At 39.2% G+C, this 22,255-nt stretch overlaps 1 protein-coding gene across 1 annotated transcript in view; it reads left to right on the top strand.

Moving 5' to 3' along the window:
- gfra4a (GDNF family receptor alpha 4a) overlaps positions 1-22,255 on the top strand; it is an 80,881-nt gene that overhangs the window by 50,485 nt on the left and 8,141 nt on the right. Inside the window, exons 4-6 of the mRNA XM_062440823.1 lie at positions 4,814-5,153; positions 8,383-8,492; positions 10,159-10,293. Coding sequence (XP_062296807.1) covers positions 4,814-5,153; positions 8,383-8,492; positions 10,159-10,293 — 585 coding nt within the window. The remainder of the gene's footprint in view (positions 1-4,813; positions 5,154-8,382; positions 8,493-10,158; positions 10,294-22,255) is intronic.

Below are 22,255 nucleotides of genomic sequence, written 5' to 3'. Positions count from 1 at the left end.
TCATATTTATCACAGGATTTGATGTGTTATCTCCAATGTTTTATTTTATGTTATTTTATTTCTGTTTCACACATATAACGATATTAAAGTTGCATTAGGTAGTTGGCAGTGCCTAGTTGCAAAAAGGGTTCAGCGACAAATACATAATTTTATGGTTTTAATACCTGATATAATTCGAGGCAACATTAGTAAAAACACAAAGTTTTTATCCCAAATGGAGAGAAAGGCAAGATAATTAACACTGATGATGAAGCCAGTTTGCATAAAACCCCTAAAGGTGATTTCGGGCTATGCATTAGTTCTGTATCAATAACAGTTGTAATGCGTCAGTAGTTGCATTTAATAGTATTCTATTAATTAGTTTCATAAATATGAGAGTGATATCTATCTTCTCATCTAGAAAGCAAGAAAGCATATTTACCAAAATGTCAAATTATTCATCTAAAGTTTGATAGACTTCACTAATAAGCTGTATTATAGAGATATGATGATATTGGTTATGTTAAACATAATCAGAGTTACAAAACTTAAAGTGAACGTATGCAAAAAATGCTTTCTGCAAGTCAAAAAGTCAGGGCTTCAACCTGCTCAAAACTTTACCTTACCTTGAATACTCCGGGCTCACATGTGCACAAATGTATTTGAGAAGTTTATATTTCAAGTAAACTAAATAATGATTAAAAAATAAAGTTCATTTATGTGGCCTCCAGATCTGCTGGAAGTCTGCTGAGGGCTGTTATAAGATACATAAGGTGTTTCTTTTAACTGTAAATCATGCAAAGATATTCCAGTAGAGCCCCAGTATGAAAATATAGACTTGGAAATGTGCATGATTTGTCCTCTTTAAGTCGTGTTACCATCTCAGAACTCTGCTATGAAACTGAAAGGCAGTAAATAAACATTGATTTGACTTCTTGTGGGTGCAGAAGTGTTCATACTTGAATTTTATATAAATTATTATTCACTCTTGCGTATTTATTATATATTTATATTTGAAGTGGAGATGGTGGAAAAAGTAGTACCTTCATTAGAAGAGATGTGCTTTTTTTTATTGCTCCCACACTTTGCGATTAAGGCTTAAAATTGAGTGAAAGTGTGTTTTACGTAAAATAACAGGCAATACTCAATACTGTCATCATCTGTTACATTTTTCAATTAGAGTCTCTGTTCAGAAAAAATGGATTGTAGATGAAGTGGGTGGCAGGAGATGGTGTCTATTTTGTATTAAAGTATCATTTTTGAATGTGGGTCTATAATTCACAACAGTACATATTCCCATACATCCAATTTCTCCCATAAGCACACACGCTCACTCACAGCAGAGGTACTGTGCTCTACACCTTCTCTCAGGCTTTCATTTTCATGGATGTTCCCACAACATCTCAGTCAGCTATTTTGTAACCCACCATGAATCTCAGCAGTATATTGTGTTGGTGATATCAGCTCAGTACCATTCATGATTCCTAGAAAATCATCAGGCATGCTGGAACATTTGCTCTTGTCTCCTTCACCAATTCATTTTCTATGGGCTTGTTGTGCATAATTGAGTTAGATCACAGATTAGGGAAATGGGATAAACTGTTCTCACCTGCTGTGGAAGACAGTAGGTGTATACATGTGGGGGAAGATGCATCCAAAAACCAACAACAACTAAACAATTCACATTTAGTGAACGATCACTTTTTCGGGGAGGTTTTTTACGTCATACATATAAGCGGCTTATTAAAATGACGCCATTGGTTTTTGGCTGCTTTGAAATACAGCAGCACAGATCTGCACTGTACAGCTTCCTCATAAATTTCACTCCACTGACTCCACGGGAGTTCCAAGTTGACATCCATGCCATGCATCTTGACAAGTTGACTGCCAAAACAACAAAGGTGTGATTAATGGATGTTTTTCTGCCCTTATAACATCTCTCTCTCAAACTGAGTAATGACCCTTTTCAAAGACACTAGCCATTGTCACAGCTCATCATATTTTAAGGAATATTTGAACAACAAAGTACCTCACCCTTAACCAATTAATCAGTTAACTAAAGTTTAGTGGCATCAGGATGGTGCCTCTGCTTAAAAAACAGTCAATGTTCTGCATCAAGGAAGAGGCCTTTTAATGCATCGTCGAGCTCCTGCAGTGGTTTAAAATTGCTTGTCCTTTCTCGCATTTTCTAGTTCATGCACCTTTTGTTGAAAGGCAAATACCAGCAGCTTTGTTTTCTTCCGGTCTGTGATGCAACAGATTGGCCACAAACTGTGTAAAACATTACAGGAAATTACAGGACATAGCGCACCCTGCAGTCATAGGAATAGTACAGTGACAAATGTTTGATATTAGTGGCTCTACACTCCAGCACTTTGGATTTGAAATGCAACTATGACTTTGAATGAGAAGTTTTGGGTTTCAGCTTTAATTTGAAGGTGTTCTTGCCTTGTCATTGTCCGACTGCGATGTTCAAAGTTTTGGTGGACAGTGTATTTTTAAGAGGCTTAGGGTTTTACATTGTTTATCCAATATGGATGTAACCACCCGCAAAGACTCCACAAAAAAAATACTGAACAGATAGTCTATCCTTTAAAGGACCAGTGTGTAGGATTTAATGGCATCTCATAGGGAAATTGCAGATGGCAACTAACTGAATACCCGTGCTTCCCACTAACAGTGGCTGCAGTCCTCTCTAGAGCCAGTGTTTGGTTTCTCCATTAGGGTTACTATAGAAACATGGCAGTGCAAAATGATGGGCCCTGTAAAAGAGGACCTGTTCCCTATGTAGATATATAGGGCTCATTATAGGCAAATAAAAAAAACAATGATTCTTAGCTTCAGGTGATTATTGCTAATTAAAGTGTAGTCTGCTCAGCTAGGTGCTACTAAATTCTACCCACTGCACCTTTATGCACCTTGACATAATTCATGGAAGATGGCATGTTTGATTCTCAGCAGTTATAATGGCTTCTAATGTTGAGTCTCAGCTAAATGTATTCATCCATGTCTACTGCTGTTTAGTATGCTCCACAACCCTTGGTTTTACTATATGCTTTTTTCAGCAGGGCTTTGGAATGATGTGGATTGTAGTAGATATTTCCAGCATTTCCCAAATCAGGAATATGCTTTGAGAAACCCCAAAGTGTGGTCAAAACAATGGTTACATCATAAAATCATGGCAGCCTATAGTGTACAGTCATCTTGTCTTTAGTATATGACATTGCTATGACCAGCACATAGTCCTTGGCAGACATTAACGCTTGCTGATTCTAAAATGTTATCACGATCAATAGTCATTATGGACAAAGATATGAGGATAACATGAGCTTTGGGTGGACAGATTTCTCTTTAAAGTAAAAAGTCAGTGCTTCAACCTCAATCACTGTTTAATTCCAAATCCATTGTGAGCCCGGAGGCAAAACAACAGAATGTGTCACTGTCCAAAAACCTCACAGACTGCACTGTAGATTTAAAATTTAGATATGCAATGCTGAATATTACAAGACCGAGCCTGCCACTGGAAAACAAGTGAGAGCATCAGTGCACTCAGCACTCCAGTGGCTCCAGTGAGCTCAGCAACTCATGACTGGTTTGTACTGGGCAACTCTGAGGTGTAAATGTGGGTATGGCATGAATCTGAACCAGGATGTTCCTGGATGAGAGCTTGCATTCTCAGCAAGTTTCCTCTGAATAAATAATGGCTTAAAAAACACAATGACAAGGATTTCACATGAAAACTTATGTGCATATTCCTGTTTCCCTGTGCATGTGGCCACTGGATGCAATTTGTCATCCCACCCTGCAGTTCTATCAGGTCCTCCCATCCTCCCCCCTCGCCCCCTCTTGGCTGCTTAGCAGTTAAGTTGGGAATAACCTATGCTTTGTGATGGGTTGTTAGCTTGCTCTCCAAGGCCATTCATATTTTATATGACAGCTTGGTGAGAGCTGAACTCACCAGGAGACACAACTACAGGCAGTTTACAAACTAATGAGCAGCGCTATCTGCCAGGGGAGCTGAGCGTCATCATGGCCGTATTGACTGGGAGGACGCTTGGGGAAAAAAACACACACATGATGATGGATTGGGAGATAATGCTGCCAAAAAAAAGATGGTTATGAAAGGGGCTCTCCACTGCCTCCAAAGAGGTGGCTCATTACCAAGGAAGTCAGAGGGAGCATGGGCACTGAAGGAGGAAGAAATGGACAAAGCTGAGGAAGAATGGATGAGGGATAAAGGACAGATAGCTGGGTGAAGAAGGGAAGAGACAGATGGAGTGGGGGTGAAGTGGCAATGCTGAGAGTGGCAGGCACACAGCAAGGGAGGAAGATGTTGAGGGAAGGAGGGAGTTAGGTGAGTTTGGGATGCACCCAGATGTAGAGAGGGAGTGTTGGGAAGATGGATAGATGGATGAAGGGGAAGAAACAGTAATTACAGTCCTTGTTGTATGGTTGGAGAGATGGAGGAGACACTTTTTCAGCGCTGCCACTCTGCATTAACCCAGTAGAATGAAATATTCAGCCATTAGGCCTCGGCTGAAACACATCCAGTGCCCAGGCTCATGCAACATTTAAACGCCATTCATGTTCTATTCATTACAAAGGGGCCTATTACATATAATCATCATTTTAGTTTGGTTTTTACTTTAAGACACACAATTTTTTTTCCTCTGTAAATGCAACATTGCATCTAGGTCTAGAAATGAGAGAGACAAGTCAATACTGACTCCAATTAGGCTTTGAAATCACTGATAAACATCGCCTGGGATTAGATTTTCTTAAACTACACAGACAAATGAAATGCTTTCTGCCTCCTTTTTGTGTCTCTTTCTAGAGTCTGAAGTAACTACGGTGAACCGCTGCCTGGATGCTGCCAAGGCGTGTAACATAGATGAGACATGTCAGAAGCTTCGTACAGAATACGTCTCGTCCTGCATCCAGCCGTCAGCCCGCTCGGGGCCATGTAATCGACCAAAGTGCAACAAGGCACTGAGGAAGTTCTTTGACCGTGTTCCCCCTGACTACACCCATGAGCTGCTGTTCTGTCCCTGCACTGACACGGCCTGCGCAGAGCGCCGCAGGCAAACCATTGTGCCGTCCTGCTCCTACGAAGACAAGGACAAACCCAACTGCCTGGCTCAGCTACGGATCTGCAAGGCGGACTACGTGTGCAGGTAGAAATTAGAAATACTTAAATGTCTTACATGCTGCCTGCTGCCAAGGACATTTTACACTTCATTTACTGATTTGGCATCAGACGACTCACTGAACTGATAATTTGCTGCATCTGTGGCTTCTATTTAAAAATCACAAAGGTGTTTTTTTCAATGTTTTAATTCAGTTAATGCAAATCATGGACACATTACATTACTGCTGAATCTTTTTAAAGCATATTATAGTCCTTAGATATTGTTTGGAATATGCATTGACATGAAACTTGACATGAATCATCTATGACATCTATGTTAGCTGTGATATACTATATCAGTTTATTGAGTTCGTATGTTTAACTTGTTAGGAAATACCTGCCTGAAGTTCCCCACACTTGCAGCATCTTGTTTGATTTTCCAACTCTAGAGAAAACTAGAGTCTCTTTGGATTGCCAGATGTTTGAGAAGCTTTACCAGCCACTTGTTTGCTTGCTTTGGCTCTCTGTTGTTTTACCCTGAACATGTACTCTAATAATCGACTGGTGCAAGCTTGGGGAGAGATCAGTGAGAGCTTGTGCAATTTAACCATACAGCCTGGAAAACCATGAAAATGAACACAAACCTTTTACATTGCAGGAATCATTGCATTTAAGTATCAAAAAATATTGCTTAAGAGCTGCTGAATAGCACTGTAATCACAAAGTAAGTAAACAAAGACATGGTAAAAGATATGAAAAGGATAATGTGGGTGGCAGTTTCTTACATTAAAGCTGCTCTAACATATAATTGTCAAGGACAATTTGTTTTACAGCTAAAAACTATGACTACTTACTCTACTCTGACATCCGGCAGACAACACATAACAAGTTCTCAGGCACTGTGTCTGATTTCAGGCATAGAACAGTTTTTAAATTCCTATAGTACTTAATTCAATTTATTGTACACATGTTCACAAATGGAAAAAATGTCAGGCTCACAAATCTTTTCATCGTTTTCTACATAGCTACATTAGCATTTTCTAAAGTAATCTTTGTATCCACCTGATGAATCTGTGCCCAGTATTCACCTTCCTTTTAGCTATATTTTGGTCTCCACCAACTCCTAACACAAATATGAGCTTCCTTTTTCCTTTTTCACCACAGAAAGTTGCTAACTTTAGCTGTCTGCTTTTTGGTGGCGGGTAGGTAGTGTACATGTGGTTAATATTTTTGGTGGAAACAACTGTTTCAGTTGGAAACAGGGTCAGCAACTAAAACTGTAAAGTGCCTTAAAAACGAAATAATTGGCTAAAAATGGCTACTAATCTCTTTTTACCTTTATATTTGGGTAATAATCCTCTGTATGCACACATTACAAATACACAGTTGTTTAAATTTTAATATTACATACTCTTATTAATGCAGCTTTAATGTGGCTTTTGCTCTGCAACCTAAGGCTCCTTCACACAATTATTTAAAATGGCAACATTTCATGGTAAACTCTGTCCAAGAGCACAAAGTGAAACCATGCAAATCTTTTGTGCTGAGTTCAATGGATTACCCATCCAAGCAAATCGCTGAAAGTTAATTTTCATAACTGAATACAACATGTTACCGTATCTTCACCACTGTTTTATCTAATATGAAGTGCTTTGTTGCTGTGGTGGCTTGACTTTCCCTCGGGACAATAAATGTCATTGTGTAACTTGGAAGATAGGTCTGGCTGGTATGATATGTTCATTTAGATTTAATTAGTCAGCTGTGTTTAATTAATCCTATTGTTATACTCATTAACTGTGTTTAATTAGTTCAATTAATTTCTGCATTCATTTTCTGGGGGAAGCAGCCAGGCATCAAGCAGCCTTGTGAAATAGTCATTATTAGAATGGCCACTATCACTTGGGATTCACACATGACTTTCCTGCCAAAGTGCTGAGAAAATAATTATCAATGTAGAGCTGAGACATCATCAGAATCAGTAAGTAGTTTACTAAAAAACTGACCCTCAGTACATATTCAAGATAAGTTATCTGAATAAGCATACTTAGTCTGCGTTAAGCCCCTGTGTATGTGAGACACTGATGAAAAACAAAGATTTTATCCAAATTTAAATTGATTGTAAACGGCCAATTAGAAAACTAACAATGTGTTATGAGGGTATTAAAATTCAACGAATGTACTTCTCTCTATCACTGGAGACTGAAAACATGAAGACCCATCCAGTCAGCCTCCTCTCTCTGACAGCAAATGGTCACCAGCATTTAATCTAGTTCCTCTTCAAATGTCAGAAAGACAAAGGGCTTCATCTGTCACGGCTATCGATCAGGCATTATTCTCCACCCTGCCACGATGAATGGAGCATCTCAAGGCCATAACACGGGCCGCCAATCCCGCACCAGTCAGCTGGCATTAACCGGCAGCCTGCAGAGGATGCCTTCACGCAACGCACAGCCTATGAGTTGTACGCACGTCATTACAATGACATGACAAACGAGGGGAGAGCGGGGAGTTGTGGTGCCCTGAGGGGATCCCGTTGCAAATGCCTGTCGATGGGGGCTGATGGCACGATATGATGGCCGCAATAGCCTTGTACGATGATGATTATGAGGCTTAGATGGCTGGGAGGCTGGCAGGTAAGGTGAAGGAAGGATTGCAGAATGGCTTTGGGAGGAAGTATTTATATGGAAGATCCATATTTGTCTAATCTCCTTGCGGCCAGACCTGCCAGACAGTGCCCACGGTATTTAGAAAGCAGAGCCAAGGCCTATCTTTGCCCCTCATTGACTCTTTACAGTTTGGTAGCCTTCCAAAAAATGACTGGCTGGGGGAAAGTGGGGAGGAAAATAGGGATGAATGTCACCAGGGGTGACTGGATTGGGGTTGAAGTGCTGCATAGTGGGAGATCTCAAACAGTGGAGGGAGTTGGTGTTGGAGTATAGCTATAGGTAGCTGAGCCATTGTGGGTTTCACCTCCTGTCCCTGAGAGAAAATGCTCTGGAGCCGACCACATCTCAGCGACAGGAAGTGTGCAGCAGCCAAGCACACGTAAATGATGGATGGCGTGTTATTGCTGAGTTGAACAGAGAGATCTGCGCCACAAATAGCTCCCATTTAAAAGGTCTTTTTATTTTCTGCTGTGACGTTTCAAGCACAAGGTGTTTCAAGCACAATAACTCTGCAAATGTATTTTTTTTGAGCCAGCACCCATCCTATTGGGTATTGGGATGTGCATGTCTTTCTTATTGTTTCTCACTGGCATGTTATTGCTCCCACAGGTCTCGCTGGGCACAGTTCCAATACGATTGCCAACCCTACGAGCAGAGCGCCAGCGGTTGCAAGCAAGAGAACTACGGAGCATGTTTACTCGCGTACACCGGCCTGATAGGTAAGAACTAAATCTCTCTGTGCCAGCTCTGGCTCACCCACCTTCTGTGATGGATCGGGAACAAAAAAGGTTTTAGAGGGAGAAAGGCGGAGAGCAGACAAGTGCACTGAACAGGACTCAAAAGAATGAATCAAGGATTGTGAGAGAAGCATGGTTCAATGATCGATGGAGTGCTGATTAATGTGGCTGCAGCGTGCTCGGCCAAGTCGTTGGCATTATAAGTAGTGCAATTACAACTATTGACCGCTGTTTTGAGAGCATTATCTCTGGCGTAACAATGAGTGGGGGCAGGCAGAGGGGTAGAACATGGCTTATTGTACTTTAGATAAAAACTTAACAAAAGATCACATAATGGAACAAAAGGTTGTTAAAAACCACTCTGTCTTAACATGTCATTAAAGCACAACAATATAAAAACTAGGGGGGAAGAACATTGTCTGGATTGTGAGGGACTGAAGGAGTCAGATAAAGGAAGAAGGGGACAGAAAACAGTGCAGCAGTGATTGGCCATTCTTGACAACTGAGGTGAGACTCTGAGTTGTTGTTTAGAAGTCTGAGACCTACAAAATCGATGGGGGTAAATCAGAACTTTTCCGCCACACTGCCTCAAAGTGTAGCAATTTTATTTCCCACCTCCTTTACAAATACAAGCTACAAGGCTGTATTACCCTTTCCAGAGAATGACTTCCCAATCATTTCCTGCTGAAAAGCTCCAAAGGCAGAAAAGAATAAAAAAAAGAATACATCTGAGAAACCTCCATGATGGTGCGTAGTCTTTGCACTGTGGGCCGCTGCACTTATCAAAGCCCACTAAGCTGCCTGCCCTGGTAGATATGCACGTTAGAAATAGAAAAGCTAAACAACTGCTACTGTACTTGTTGTTTGGACATGATCTTTTGTAGCTTCAAATAAAACTCACTGAGAGATCAAGAGGGCAATGCTGCATAAACAAGCAGCTCTGTGTCTCTTTTTTTTATGCATGTATATAATAAATACATCCACAAAAGCAAATCCCATTTTAAATAATTGCCTTTCATGATAGATCACAGTATTTTTAGCTTATTCTAGCTGGTTTCCAATACCCTTTCCTTTTGAAATAGGATATACACATACAGTTCAACTGTGTCGAGGCCTGTCAGCAGCTGGAATTGAACAAGTCAACATTTGATCACCAGGCTGCCTGCTTAACTAACCTGCTAATCTGTGTCTCTATCTTTATACACTCCTTCATCTATCCCTCTTTATAAATTCCTCTCACTTTCTCTGTCAATGAATACATTTGCATGCACACTAATAACTCAGTCTTAACCTGATTAGTGCAATGTTGTGATGATAGAAATTGCCATGTAAACGCCTTTATTTGATTATTGTAATCAGAGTAAGGTCATAATCAGGCTAAGCATAACAAGATTAAATCAGGCACATTTCTGCTCAAACGTTTAGGTTATTGAAACATCAGACGCTTCAGTCTTCAGCCTGTATTTAAAAATTATACATTTCATGAGGTGTTTTACAGAGAGAGCTTATTTAAAAAATGGCACTGGCTAACAGGCTGAATAGCTTCAATAAAAACAAAACACCAAAGCAGGTAATTTAAGGAATGATGTCAACTCAGTATGTAAAGATGCAATACTTTGTTGTTTCCCCTCTCTCCTCCTCTCCACAGGAAGCACAATAACTCCAAACTACCTTGACAACTCCACATCCAATGTCGGACCCTGGTGCTCTTGTACAGCGAGTGGCAACCACAGGGAACAATGCAACGACTTCCTCACTTTTTTCCACGACAACGTCTGCCTGAGTGAGTAACAGCTGCAGAGAGACCTCTAGCAGCCACACACAGTCACAATAATAACCCTGACACCAAAAAAAAGTGTGAGAGGTAACAAGGTCTGGACCTGTGAATTAAAGTCAATGACAGTTTTATATAAAAGGTCTGTTGATATAACCCACATGTAATCAAGCTTACATTTGTGCTCTCAATGCTACTATTTGAAAAGCAAAACTTTGAAGCATAGATGAAGATAAAAACACTACTAACAGAAACCTCAAGTCTATCAGTAGGACCATAGCTGCCTTTTATAGGCTTTAAATGATCATTATACTGTAGATAGATCCAATTTAAAGAAAACATAAGAAGAATATGATTCTCTTTAAAAACACATTCCCCTACATTTATGATCTTAGATAAATGAGTGATGGCACCAGTGACACCCTCTTGACAGTCACTCTTCATGTGTTTCTTTTAGTCAATATTACTATATTTCTTTGCACAAATAAGACTCGCAGACAAACAACCCCCTGAGTGATGGCAGCGGTGACAGATCAGTGACATTAATGAAACACTACAGCTGGTGGCACACAGTAATGGATTACCACATATAATATGTATTTGTTTACACTGCACTGGGAATTTATGAATGCAGGAAAAAAAATAATTACAACAGATAATAGAAGCATCTCTTCTTTTCTGGCATCAAAGATGATAAAACAAAAACATCATTATATGCATTTCCATGCCATATTTTCAATTTTTTTTTTTTTTAAAGAAAAAAGAAAATGTAAATATTCAAGGGAAAAGAGAAATGATTACAATAGGCTGATGTGGATTAGTTGGTGAATGAAACCATTATACAACAAAGTCAAGCTGTCACTCCACTTGAAGAGATGGAGGAAAAAATGGTGGCAGACGGAAACATCCCATCTGTGTGAACCAATGAAGAGACTGTAAAGTTCCTCAAATGAAAACATATAACAAGGATTGAAGGATTCAATTCAACAAAGCTTTATTGTCATTGCCAGAGCTTGTACAAGACATGGAGGGAAACTAAATACTGTTTACACTACATTCCCACCTAAAACATATAGAAACATATTGAAACATATAAGACATATTAAACATTACATTACATAAGAACATATTAAAAGTGCAAAACCTGTGCAATACATGTAGGTTCTTACAGCAGTAGCAGCAGATTGTATTTTGTGCAGTAATGCAGAAATGGGGGTAAGTGTGTGTGTGTGTGTGTGTGTGTGTGTGTGTGTGTGTGTGTGTCTGTGTGTGTGTGTGTGTGTGTGTGTGTGTGTGTGTGTGTGTGTGTGTGTGTGTGTGTGTGTGTGTGTGTGTGTGTGTGTGTGTGTGTGTGTGTGTGTGTGTGGGTCTCTTGTGCAAAGTGCATAAGTTGAGGTCAGTAGAATGATATGTGTGTGTATATAAATGCCCATATTTCTATCACGTTTCCAAAATGGTTTTCCATCATTTGAGATTTGACTGACACTCTTTTAATTACATCATCTCCTTGCACCCTCTTCTTCTGCAAAAGTGTAATAGCATCATACTGGAGAGTTAAGAGTTTATCCTGATGAGCCCAAAATCCTAATATTTGCATATCAGTAGTGGATGGAAATTTGGTTAAAGTTTGTTCTACATTTAAATAGCAGATGATAAAATACATATCACAGAAGGATTAGACACCAAATCCATGTTATTATTTTACCTTTGTACTGTGTGTGTATTCATCCAGCAATAACAGCAATGCTATGATGACAGGAGATCATCCCTCTGAATGAGTGATTGCACCAGTGACAGAAGAATGACACCAGTGACAGAGTAATACAAACCATAGCTGCTGGTGTCACAGCCGACACTGTAGTTTATTTTGGGTTATTATGTAGTTGGGTTTGGGGTTGTTTTTTTTCAACAGCTGAAAGATGTCGGAATGAGTAACAACACCAATGACACCAGTGACTGTACAAAGCAAACTGCAGCTGCTGTCATGTGGTGAAAAGACTGCATGTCAGTGTTTGTTGCTTTTATATAAGATGATTTTTTTTTTTATTCAATTATGACAGAAAGAAACAAAGTACCAACTTTACACCAGACAAAAGAGTCATTTTACGTCTGCTTCCTCTGGACACAGCTGCCTCATGCTCCATAGTTAGTGAGCAGATGTCCGCCGGACACTTAACTGGAGCATCTCTATCTCTTTTTTTTCTCCACTCTTCTATCTTTACAATGTGGATCTATTTTTTGTCGGACCAATTATGGAAACATTTTGGAATTACAGCCCTGCAAACTATGTCAGTCATTTGTGAGTGACCAGCTCGGTATTTCATCATCATTATTAAAGCATACACATATTTTCATTATTATTTTCACTGTGGCTGTAAAGATAGACCCTTCTACTCACCATATTCTCTTTTTTTATTACCAATTACTGTTTCCTATAATTCTTTAATTAATTAATGCTTGCTTAATCTTTTTCTTTGTACCATTTATTTATATATTTGCCCAGTGAATATTGTTTTATTGACACCCTGCATTCAGCTGCTTAATAATTATACTGTAATTTGCGGGCTGTAATCTAAAATGTTGCCAAATTCACCTGTGATTGCATTTTAATTGCAATATTATATTGATATTTATTGTTGTTAATTTCATAGATGATTATGCATTTCATTAGTTATTGACTTTGGCATACAAACAGCAAAACTGCTTCTTTGTGTAAGTCACTTGCAGGAGCCAAAGTGGTACAGTTTTCTCTTGTTAATATGCTCTATTCAGGAAATGCTATGTGCAAAATAAAGATAAAAAAGCTTCGCTGCATAGTGCATACAGTAATTACAAGAATGAAGTACAGCAATATTGTACTTTATGCTTCTACTGTATTTCATTTTCTTTTATCTGTTACCCCATCAGTCCTAAATGTGCTGTAAATATTTAATGTGCTTCTAAAATACCAAACAATTTGGAAAAAAACAACTCTAACCAATATTGGAAATGTGGCTGCTGAAGATCAGATGTTTCTGAAAAGCTTCCAGTGGATATTTGGATGTGGAGCAGTGGCGCAGCTGCAACATGATGCAGTGTGCATCTGAGGTTACAGTGCATGAGCAGAAACAGCCACAGATTTAAAGAATTTAAATAATCCAGTGTCAGAGACATCCTGGTGACTTATTGTCACATGATCAATGAGACATTCAGAGCAAAAACACCACAACAGGAACCCCTCAGCATCAGAAATGAAGACAAAGGGATAAAAACACAATAGACCACCAATAAGAGAGATGATGTAAATGAGAGGAAATGAGAAGAAATAAAGATCCTTGCAAAACAAACCGGCTGATATGTAGATATTACTCATTAGAAGTTTTTTTTTCCCCTCCAGTGACAAAACTCTTTGTAAATCATTTCTATTAATTGTGCTTCAAAAAGGGGGTCACCACTTGAAGTGCTTTAATGGGTTTTAATGACTTAGTCAGTGCTTCAAACTAATGAGTTAGTGCTTTAAACTTGAAGCTGCAGTTTCCCAACAAAAGAAGAAAATCACTTCGAAAAAGTTTGTGCTGGAAACCTTTTGCAGTGAGACAGCTGGCTAATTTTCTTTTTTCTCATGTAAGATTAAAGCCTGCCAGCTTCTTTCCCTGGTGGGCAGGTGTGCATTAAGCTTAAGAAGGATGTGTCACGCAGTAGCACAGAATATGTCTTTGTGAGAATTGAGCTTTAATTCATACCTTATTTGAAGAAGTCACAATTGAAGCAGTCGACATTGATCTGGCTTGTAGGTTAAAAGTTTGCTGACTTTGGTTGAAAAGTGATTGTTATTTTTGATCTCTGTTACTGATACTGTAATTGTTATTTCAGTGTTTCAGTGTGAATCAATGTGGTATAAATACAATTTGAAATACAGACATTGAAATGTTGTTGAAACATCAGTTACATGTAAAGTATGGTCTTAAAATGTCACTTTTTAACCAAATTTAGCAGTTTGAAATTTTTGGAAATACTTCAATTTGCTTTTCTTATTGAGAGTGACATGGGACAAATGATACCTCTAATATCTGTGTGTTATTAACAACCAGGATGTGATTAGCTTAGCGTAGCATAAAGACCAGAAGCAGTTTTTTTAAAAACACCTGAGAGACACGACAGTGCTCTGCAGCTTCTTATCTCACTCTGCAACAAAACAAATGAGAATACCTCCCAAAGTGGTGCCTTTTGGTGGCAATGGGATCAACCAATTTAAAGTCTAATTCACTGTTTATCATTTCATTGTGGATGGCAGCAGCCAGGCAAATATCCACAGAGGGACAGAAAACATTTAGAACATAGATTAATATGTCACATTAATAATGTTGCTGTTCTCCAAACGAAGTGTTAACCATCCAATAGTGAGTTAACTTCCCAGAGTAGTCGCATATGTTTTTTCAGCTGGTTGATGGATGTCTTGTTTTTCAATGAAACTCCTCATGTGCGTCCTGCAGCCAGGACTCAGGCTTGCTAAGGCAGCTCCTGTGTGCTGTTTACTGTAAGCTCCTTAGAGACCCAGAAAAACAAACCTCAGACTTACTGGCCTCATTTCCCTGTGTCTAAGCAAAAAAAAAAAAAAAGGGAGAGAGAGAGAGAGAGAGAAAAAAAAAGCTCCTCTCCTCCTGCCTGAGCAAATGGCTGAAGCCAAATAGCGCGTACGTGATAATAAGGATGAACAAGTTTCTAATGGGAAAGGCGATTCTTGGACCAGCGGTGCGTGTCGCGCTCTCATCTCAATTGGAGTTCATTTTCGTTTGCCAGGCGCAGGCAGGCCGCTCTTCTATTTTGGGGAGAAAGTGTACGTAATGATTTGGCAAGGAGACTTTGGATACGAGCCAATAATTGGGAAAATGAATCCTTCCTGAGAGAGCTCCTGAATGTTTTCCTTTCCCTCATGATCCGCATATAATCACAGTGCACAGAGAATGAAATATTATTCATTATGATTGAAGCCAGAAGAGTCACCTCTCCTTCAGCTACGCTTTTGTTTTAAGTGGACGACACCATTATCTATCCGCACTATCCGTCTTTTTTTAAACTGAAATCTGCATTATTTTGTGTGCTGGACCCCCCAGTGCTGTTGTGCTGGGGCCTGCTTGCTGAGACGGGACTTCAGATGGCCTTTGATGACTTTGTAATTGAGCGTAATTTGGTTTCGTGCCTCTGAACTAATGAGGTGGACAGAGACAATAGTGCCGGGGAAGAATAAAGTCATTTGGAGACCGGGGAGGGGAAAAACTACTAAAAAAAAAGTCACCGGAGTGAGCATGCTCAGGTTTTAAAAACAGCTGTCACCCTGCCTTACCTCCTCATCACGTCGATAATAACCACATCACTATGCAGAACAGCAGCTCTGGACTTCTTCATTCTCTGAAAGCGTTAGTGTGTCACAGAAAAATGAGAGGACAGATGGAGGTGAAGCTCATTTGTTTCTGCAATTATTTTGATTTTTTCTGGAAGTTAAATAGGTAGTGTAACTGGAAAAAGCGATGGTGGCCATCAATATGTCACAAAGGTTGGAGACAGGAAGGAGGCGTGCACAGGATGTACACCGCATGGTTCCAGGGAGGGTTGGAAGAAAAAGCCATTAGGGAGAATCTTAAAAGTCAAAGTGACGTGCAACGACGCTGCCTAAACAGCCGTGTCCAAACATTTACAAAGGAACTGTCACAACAGCTTACCACTGAAAATTTCAATTGGCACTTCATCTCTAACGTGGAAGCGGGTGGCGAGGCACGGTGGCGAGCAGCTGGAGTTGCACCCCTCGCTTCTCTCATCCGTCAGCCTGCCAGGGGGATCGCTGCACACTGCCGACTGCTAACTGCACACTTTGAGCAGGGCGGCACACTTCTCCACCTGTCCCACAGACACTAATGACCCACAGCACCATTAGCACGATGGTCCATAGCCTTTTTTTTTTTTTTTGCAAGGTGCTGATGTATACACACCCTCAGCAGGCCTCAATCTGTTTTCCTAGCTGTTGACTCATTGCTGTTGTGTTGCAACTTGCAGATTTAGCTAATTAGCTGCAGAGCTGGCATGCTGGGAGCAGGCAGGTTACCCATCTACCACCTCCAGCCATGTGTAGTAGTAGATGCTCAGTGTTGCACTAGTGAGGGTCTTCTTCCATCTTCTAGTTTGGACATCACCAGACACTCTCTCTACACTTGAGAGTATGCTTAAAACTTCCTTTTATATAAAGCTTATAGTTAGGACTTTTGCCTTAGACCAGCTCCTAGTTATGCTGCCATAGGCCTAGACTGCCCAGGGATTGTCCATGACGCACTGAGCTCCTCTCTCCTCTTCTCTATCATACGCATTATTGTCCCATTAATGCATGTTACTATCTCTGCATCTTCTCTCTCCTGTTGTAGTTTCTCCTCCTCTTGCTTTCTGCATGTATGTCTGCTGTAAAATAGGATCTGTGCAATATCCCCCTCTCTCTCTCTCTCTCTTTCTCTCTTTCTCTCTCTCTCTCTCTCTCTCTCCCTCTCTCCCTCTTTCTCTCTCTCTCTCTCTCCCACCCACCAAGAGCCCGGTTCTGCTCGAGGTTTCTTCCCATTAAAAGGGGGCTTTTCCTTGCCACTGTCGCCAAGTGCTCGCTCATGGTGGAATGTTAGGCCTCTATAAATAATATTGTAAAGAGTACAGTCTAGACCTGCTCAATATGAAAAGTGCCCTGAGATAACTCCTGTTATGATTTAGCGCCAAATAAATAAAATTGACTGGACTTGACTTGAAATGAGATGAGTCAAGGCTCTGCATTGATTGCTGCAGAATTTTGTTTGCAAAGGCAAACTACCTCAGAGAATGGGTCAATTTGTTATGATCCTGTGAGAAATCAATGTTTGTTTGTCACACCCCAATACTCTACTGAAGGCTTTGAAATCCCATCACTAATAACCAGCGACTTGCTTCTAAAATCTGAGGGCTTTTGCTGGGAACAGATGGAATAATAGTGTGATTTTCGGGTCTAAGCACCCACATCCATCTTACAATATAAGCAGGGGATATTAATTGATGAATCTCTCATTCATGTCTTCATTTGAGCATATTTTAATTGAAGTGACTTTCATGCAAACATAATTGCTGCAGAGTAGCCCATTAGCTGAATGAAAATGAATACTTATATAATTCATCATACGATCATAGGTCATTTTGTGTTGTAAATCCAAGAGCTTGATGTAATGGCTTTCCTTAGGGGTGCATAAAGCCATATACATTCACCGGCCTGTAAATTATACATATATTATTTTACATATACTGGCTGCAATATTAATCTCAATCATATATTTACTATGAGTGACCCATTTAAATATTCCCCACCATCATTATATCATAACATTACACACAACTGACAGACGAACACCTGAAAGGCTGACTGCCGTTTCGAATACAAACAACAACACCAATGTCTTTTCTTTTTTGGGAAGTTAAGGTTACACATTGTATGACTTTTTCTAGACTATCATACATTTGTTTCTTAACACTTTAAAAAGTAATTTTAAAAAAAGAAAAGAAAAAAAATAAACACCAGTATTTTGGCATCAAGAGAATCACACTTTCACACTCCCTAAATTATCCTTGTTTTCAGTGCTAAAAGCAAAGCTGCAAAAAAAACCCCAAAAAACATGATCTGTTTCAGTCAAGTAGGGATTCAAACCCAAAACACTGAAAGCATCTGTTTATTTAATTGAAATACATCCAAACTTGAACATCTGTTCCTTTTACACCTGGGAAAGCAGGAAACAGATCTCTAAAGATTCACATTCCTCCAACTGTCATTGTAAATGTGTTTCAACAACTACAGTAACAACACTGAACGACACATTAATTTGTGTGCAAGCACATCCTTACACCGTAGAACTAGTATTGTGAAGATTTGGGAGCAATAGATTGAACCCTGCTTCAACTTGAGTTGTTTTTTTTTCTGTGTCTTGTTGACTGTTGGCATATGTGAGTAGTGGTAGAATTGCATTTACACATTTACTTTAAGCTGCATAATCAGTTTTTATTAGGCAACTTGGGACAGCAAAATAAGCTGAATACACAACATCATGGATGTATAAATAGGTATCTGTATGCTAACCTATTTGCTATATCAACATACAAGTTTAAAATATGTCAGCGTTGTGTTCAAAGAGGCCAGTCATTTTAGGTTTAAAGCCTATAAAATGCTCTGTGGATGATGAATGATGATGCAGAGATAATTGGAACTACTATAAGTGACCTCTTTAACATTGCAGATAATGATTTGATCCATTGTTTATTTAGAAATATTGATTAGTGCAGCTTTAAGTTGAAGTCATTAGGGAGCCTAATGGCCCTTGTCATTGTTAACTTATTACATTGCTGAATTATTATTCCTAATGTATTAAAACATAGCATTTTAAGGGTCTAGCTGGATTTCATATTTTGTTGATTAGTCATATTTTGCATGTGTTTTCTGTGTAAAATCTTGGAAATTTTAAGTATAGCTGTTACATAAATGCATTGAAGTAAAAAGTCGATTTTTTTTCCCCCTGTGAAATGTAGCGGAGTAAAAAACACATTCATGAAGGAGCAACATTCTTTTTTTCCGTGACTCTTTTTGTTACATAAAATCTGACAAAAAAAATTGATATTGAATTCCACCTGCTGAACAGCACTTCACATCACCATCCATCAAGCATGCTCTAAAAGTTTCAAACTATAACATTATGGTACAGGTAGAATTTAAATCGGCTCCGCAGAGTGTTTTGAACTGACAGCAGAAAGACGGGACGTGATTTCATAAAATGCTGCAGGTAGCAGCAGCAGCAGGAGATGACACAACTTTAATTTTGGTGCTTTTGTTGAACATGATTGTTCGGCGCTGTTGCTGTGTAGCAAATCAAAATGTATTTAACGTCAGCATTGTTTGGTGATCGGATGTTGTGATTCAGTGGCTGTGACTCGCTGGGTGTTTGTGTGTTCAGTCTTTACTTCTCATTTCCTGTAGGAAAAACTAAATATTAACCACTATAGTTTAATGCATCATTTTCAGAGGACAATGAGTTTAAGTACCAATGATGCTTAGGTTAGTTTTATCGTGTTGTAAATAAAATAAAATAAAATTGCGCAAGATGTTGGCTATTCTTTTTCTTCTCAAGTGTTAACAGAGGATGACAACACAAGCAGCAAGAACCAATCAATAGACTCTGTTTCATAACTTGGTTTCATAAGTCATAATAGGTGCGTCCTTATATTCAGTTAATAGAAAAAGTTTGTCTCGTACAATTCAACCTTCTAGTCTGCTCGCTCATTTCAGATGAATCATTAACATTTCATCATATGATTAGTTTTTGATTTTCACTTCTATTATCACAAAAGAGGACTCTCAGAAAATATAGGTGGTTTGTGTGTGGCGGCGCTCCCCTGCCCGTGACCCTGTGTGGAGCTCATATTTTACTAAAGCGTGAATCCTGCCTGGTTGAGAGAGTCTGAGAGTGTCTGTCCTTGATTTTCAGTGAGTGAATGAAAAGCACTGAATAATATGAAAATTCTACAGCATAATTCATATAATTTTCGACCTTACTTAAAAATCAATCATCGCACATAACATCAAACAGTGTGCATATAACTTTCACGTAGATTATAAGTTGCACAAGGCATGAATTTAAACATAATAGGAAGGACCTTCATTTCCAGGACTATATCCATCATAAAGTTCAGGTGCTATGGTTTGAGCAAAATGAAGCCTGAAAGGATTCTGTGTTTTTCAACTCACTGTCCTCCTTAGTTAAAGATATACTATGTACGATTTTCCTAAAAAAGAGAAACAATGTGTAGACTTGTATAAAAAGCCAGTAGTAGTGCACCTGACTCATAGCATAGAAACCAGGTTACATCACTGTCTCTCTCCTCTGCTCTGGTCTCTGTGTCATGGATGTATGAAGAGCTGCAGGTCTGTGTGTCTGCTTGACTGAGGTTGGGAGTGAGCTACACACACACACACACACACACACACACACACACACACACACACACACACACACACACACACACACACACGCACACACACACAGAGCAGAGAGGCCACAACGGACAGGATAAAACTCTGCATTCATACAAAATCCAGGCCGTGCCGCACCTTCCCGCAGGATTGTGTGGCAGTGTTTATTTGTTTTTTAGAACATAACCACCGGGAAACAAAAGAAAGAAAATAAAGTTTTATTTATCTGATTCTTGGCTTTGTTCTCGCTAGCGCTGCTCGCTCTCTTGATTCACTCTCTAGCTGCTCTCCCTCTGTCTCTATTGCTCGCTCACTGAGTCAGGGAGGAGGGGCGAACTTTAAATGTTGTTTGTTTACAAATGCTGCATGCTGCAAAGTCTACTCACTTATCATTATTATTATGGGGGCTGATTATATCTTCATTATGAAAGTATACAGGAATGACTGAGAGCAAGAGGTTTTTTGTGTTTGTCTAAAAAGAAAATCAATACCTACAATAGGAAAAAACGGACAAGGCTTAAAAGATTTCAAAATTAATCTCAAGGCATGGTCTAACTTTCATTTACTAAAACATCATAATCTCACACATACTCCGCTATAGTCTCCCGTACACATCACTATATGCTCTTACATTCACAATCATATTTTCACATGCATTTGGGCCACAAACATAACCGAGTTATACTGTACTACACAACTATACTCTCTTACATACTCCATTATAAATTTAAAATGTATGGTAAGAATAAAAATAGTACTATCTGTGGCAGAATCTTGTATAATGACAGAAAAGTAGTACTGTGCATATGAAAAGTATGATAGCGTATGTAGATGAGAAAAGAAACTGTGTAGAAAAAAATCAAGAAAGAATAGAAGTGTGAGAAAGAATAATTTATAATAATTTATAAAGTAATGCATATGTGCAAAAGAGATCATCAAAAACACTCTTGCACACCTTAGTAGTCTTTGTGACAGGTGTGTAAGTTAAATAGCAATGTACTAAAAAAAGAGGAAGGGACACCTGCACACTGCCTTCACTTCACTGTTTAACCCTCCTGTTGTCCTCAAGTCAAGGAAGGAAGGGAGGAAGGAAGGAAAGATGGAAGGGATGAAGAAGGAAGGAAGGAAGGAAGGAAGGAAGGAAGGAAGGAAGGAAGGAAGGGAGGGAGGAAGGAAGGAAGGGAAGGAAGAAAGGAAGGAACGAGATAGGGAGAAAGGAATAGAGGAAGGAAGGAAAGAAGGACAGAGGAAAGAAGGAAGGTAGGGGGGAGGAAAGAAAGAGAAGGAGGGAGGGAGGAAAGAAGGAAGGAAGGAAGGAAATAAAGGAGGGAGGAAGGGGGATGGAGGAAGGAAAGAAGGAGAGAAGAAGGTAGGAAGGAAGGACAGATGGAAGGAAGGAAGGAAGGGAGGAAAGAAGGAACAGTCAAAACAGACAGGCTCAATTTGACCCGGGAAGACGATACGAAGGTTAATAAAACAACATTTTGGTCAAAAACTTGACTGAAACATTGTATATAGTGAAGACAGTGTGCAGCAGTCCCTTCATCTTTTTAATATGTGCAATATTTTGGAAAATGTTGTGTGAAAGTAAAATGTGCTATTACATCTCATCATGTGAGAAATAATGATAGTGTATCAAGGCAGAATATTACCTTTTTTTTTAAAGGATGAATATGTATGAAAAGATGTTTTACATTTAGCTACTGAGAAGAAAATACTATAATATTAAATGCTACTATAATATATAAAACTACTATTTTCTCTCACATTCATATTTTATGTTAGAGAGTGACGGTGAATAAAGAGAGAATAGTGTGAAATAATGATATAGAATTATTAGTAACAAAGATAGTTTGAGAGCGGTGTCACATTGAATATAACACACGGGAGAAAGATTGATAGTAAATAAAGAAAGAATAGTCATAAATGTGAGAAAGAATAGAAGTGACTGTGATAGAGAATAGTAATGTGTGCGAGAAA

This window comes from Scomber scombrus, chromosome 19, assembly GCF_963691925.1.
Source record: "Scomber scombrus chromosome 19, fScoSco1.1, whole genome shotgun sequence".
Classification (NCBI taxonomy): Eukaryota; Metazoa; Chordata; class Actinopteri; order Scombriformes; family Scombridae; genus Scomber; species Scomber scombrus.
The sequence above is the reverse complement of the archived record's forward strand: the minus strand, read 5'-3'. Positions and strand labels throughout refer to the sequence as shown.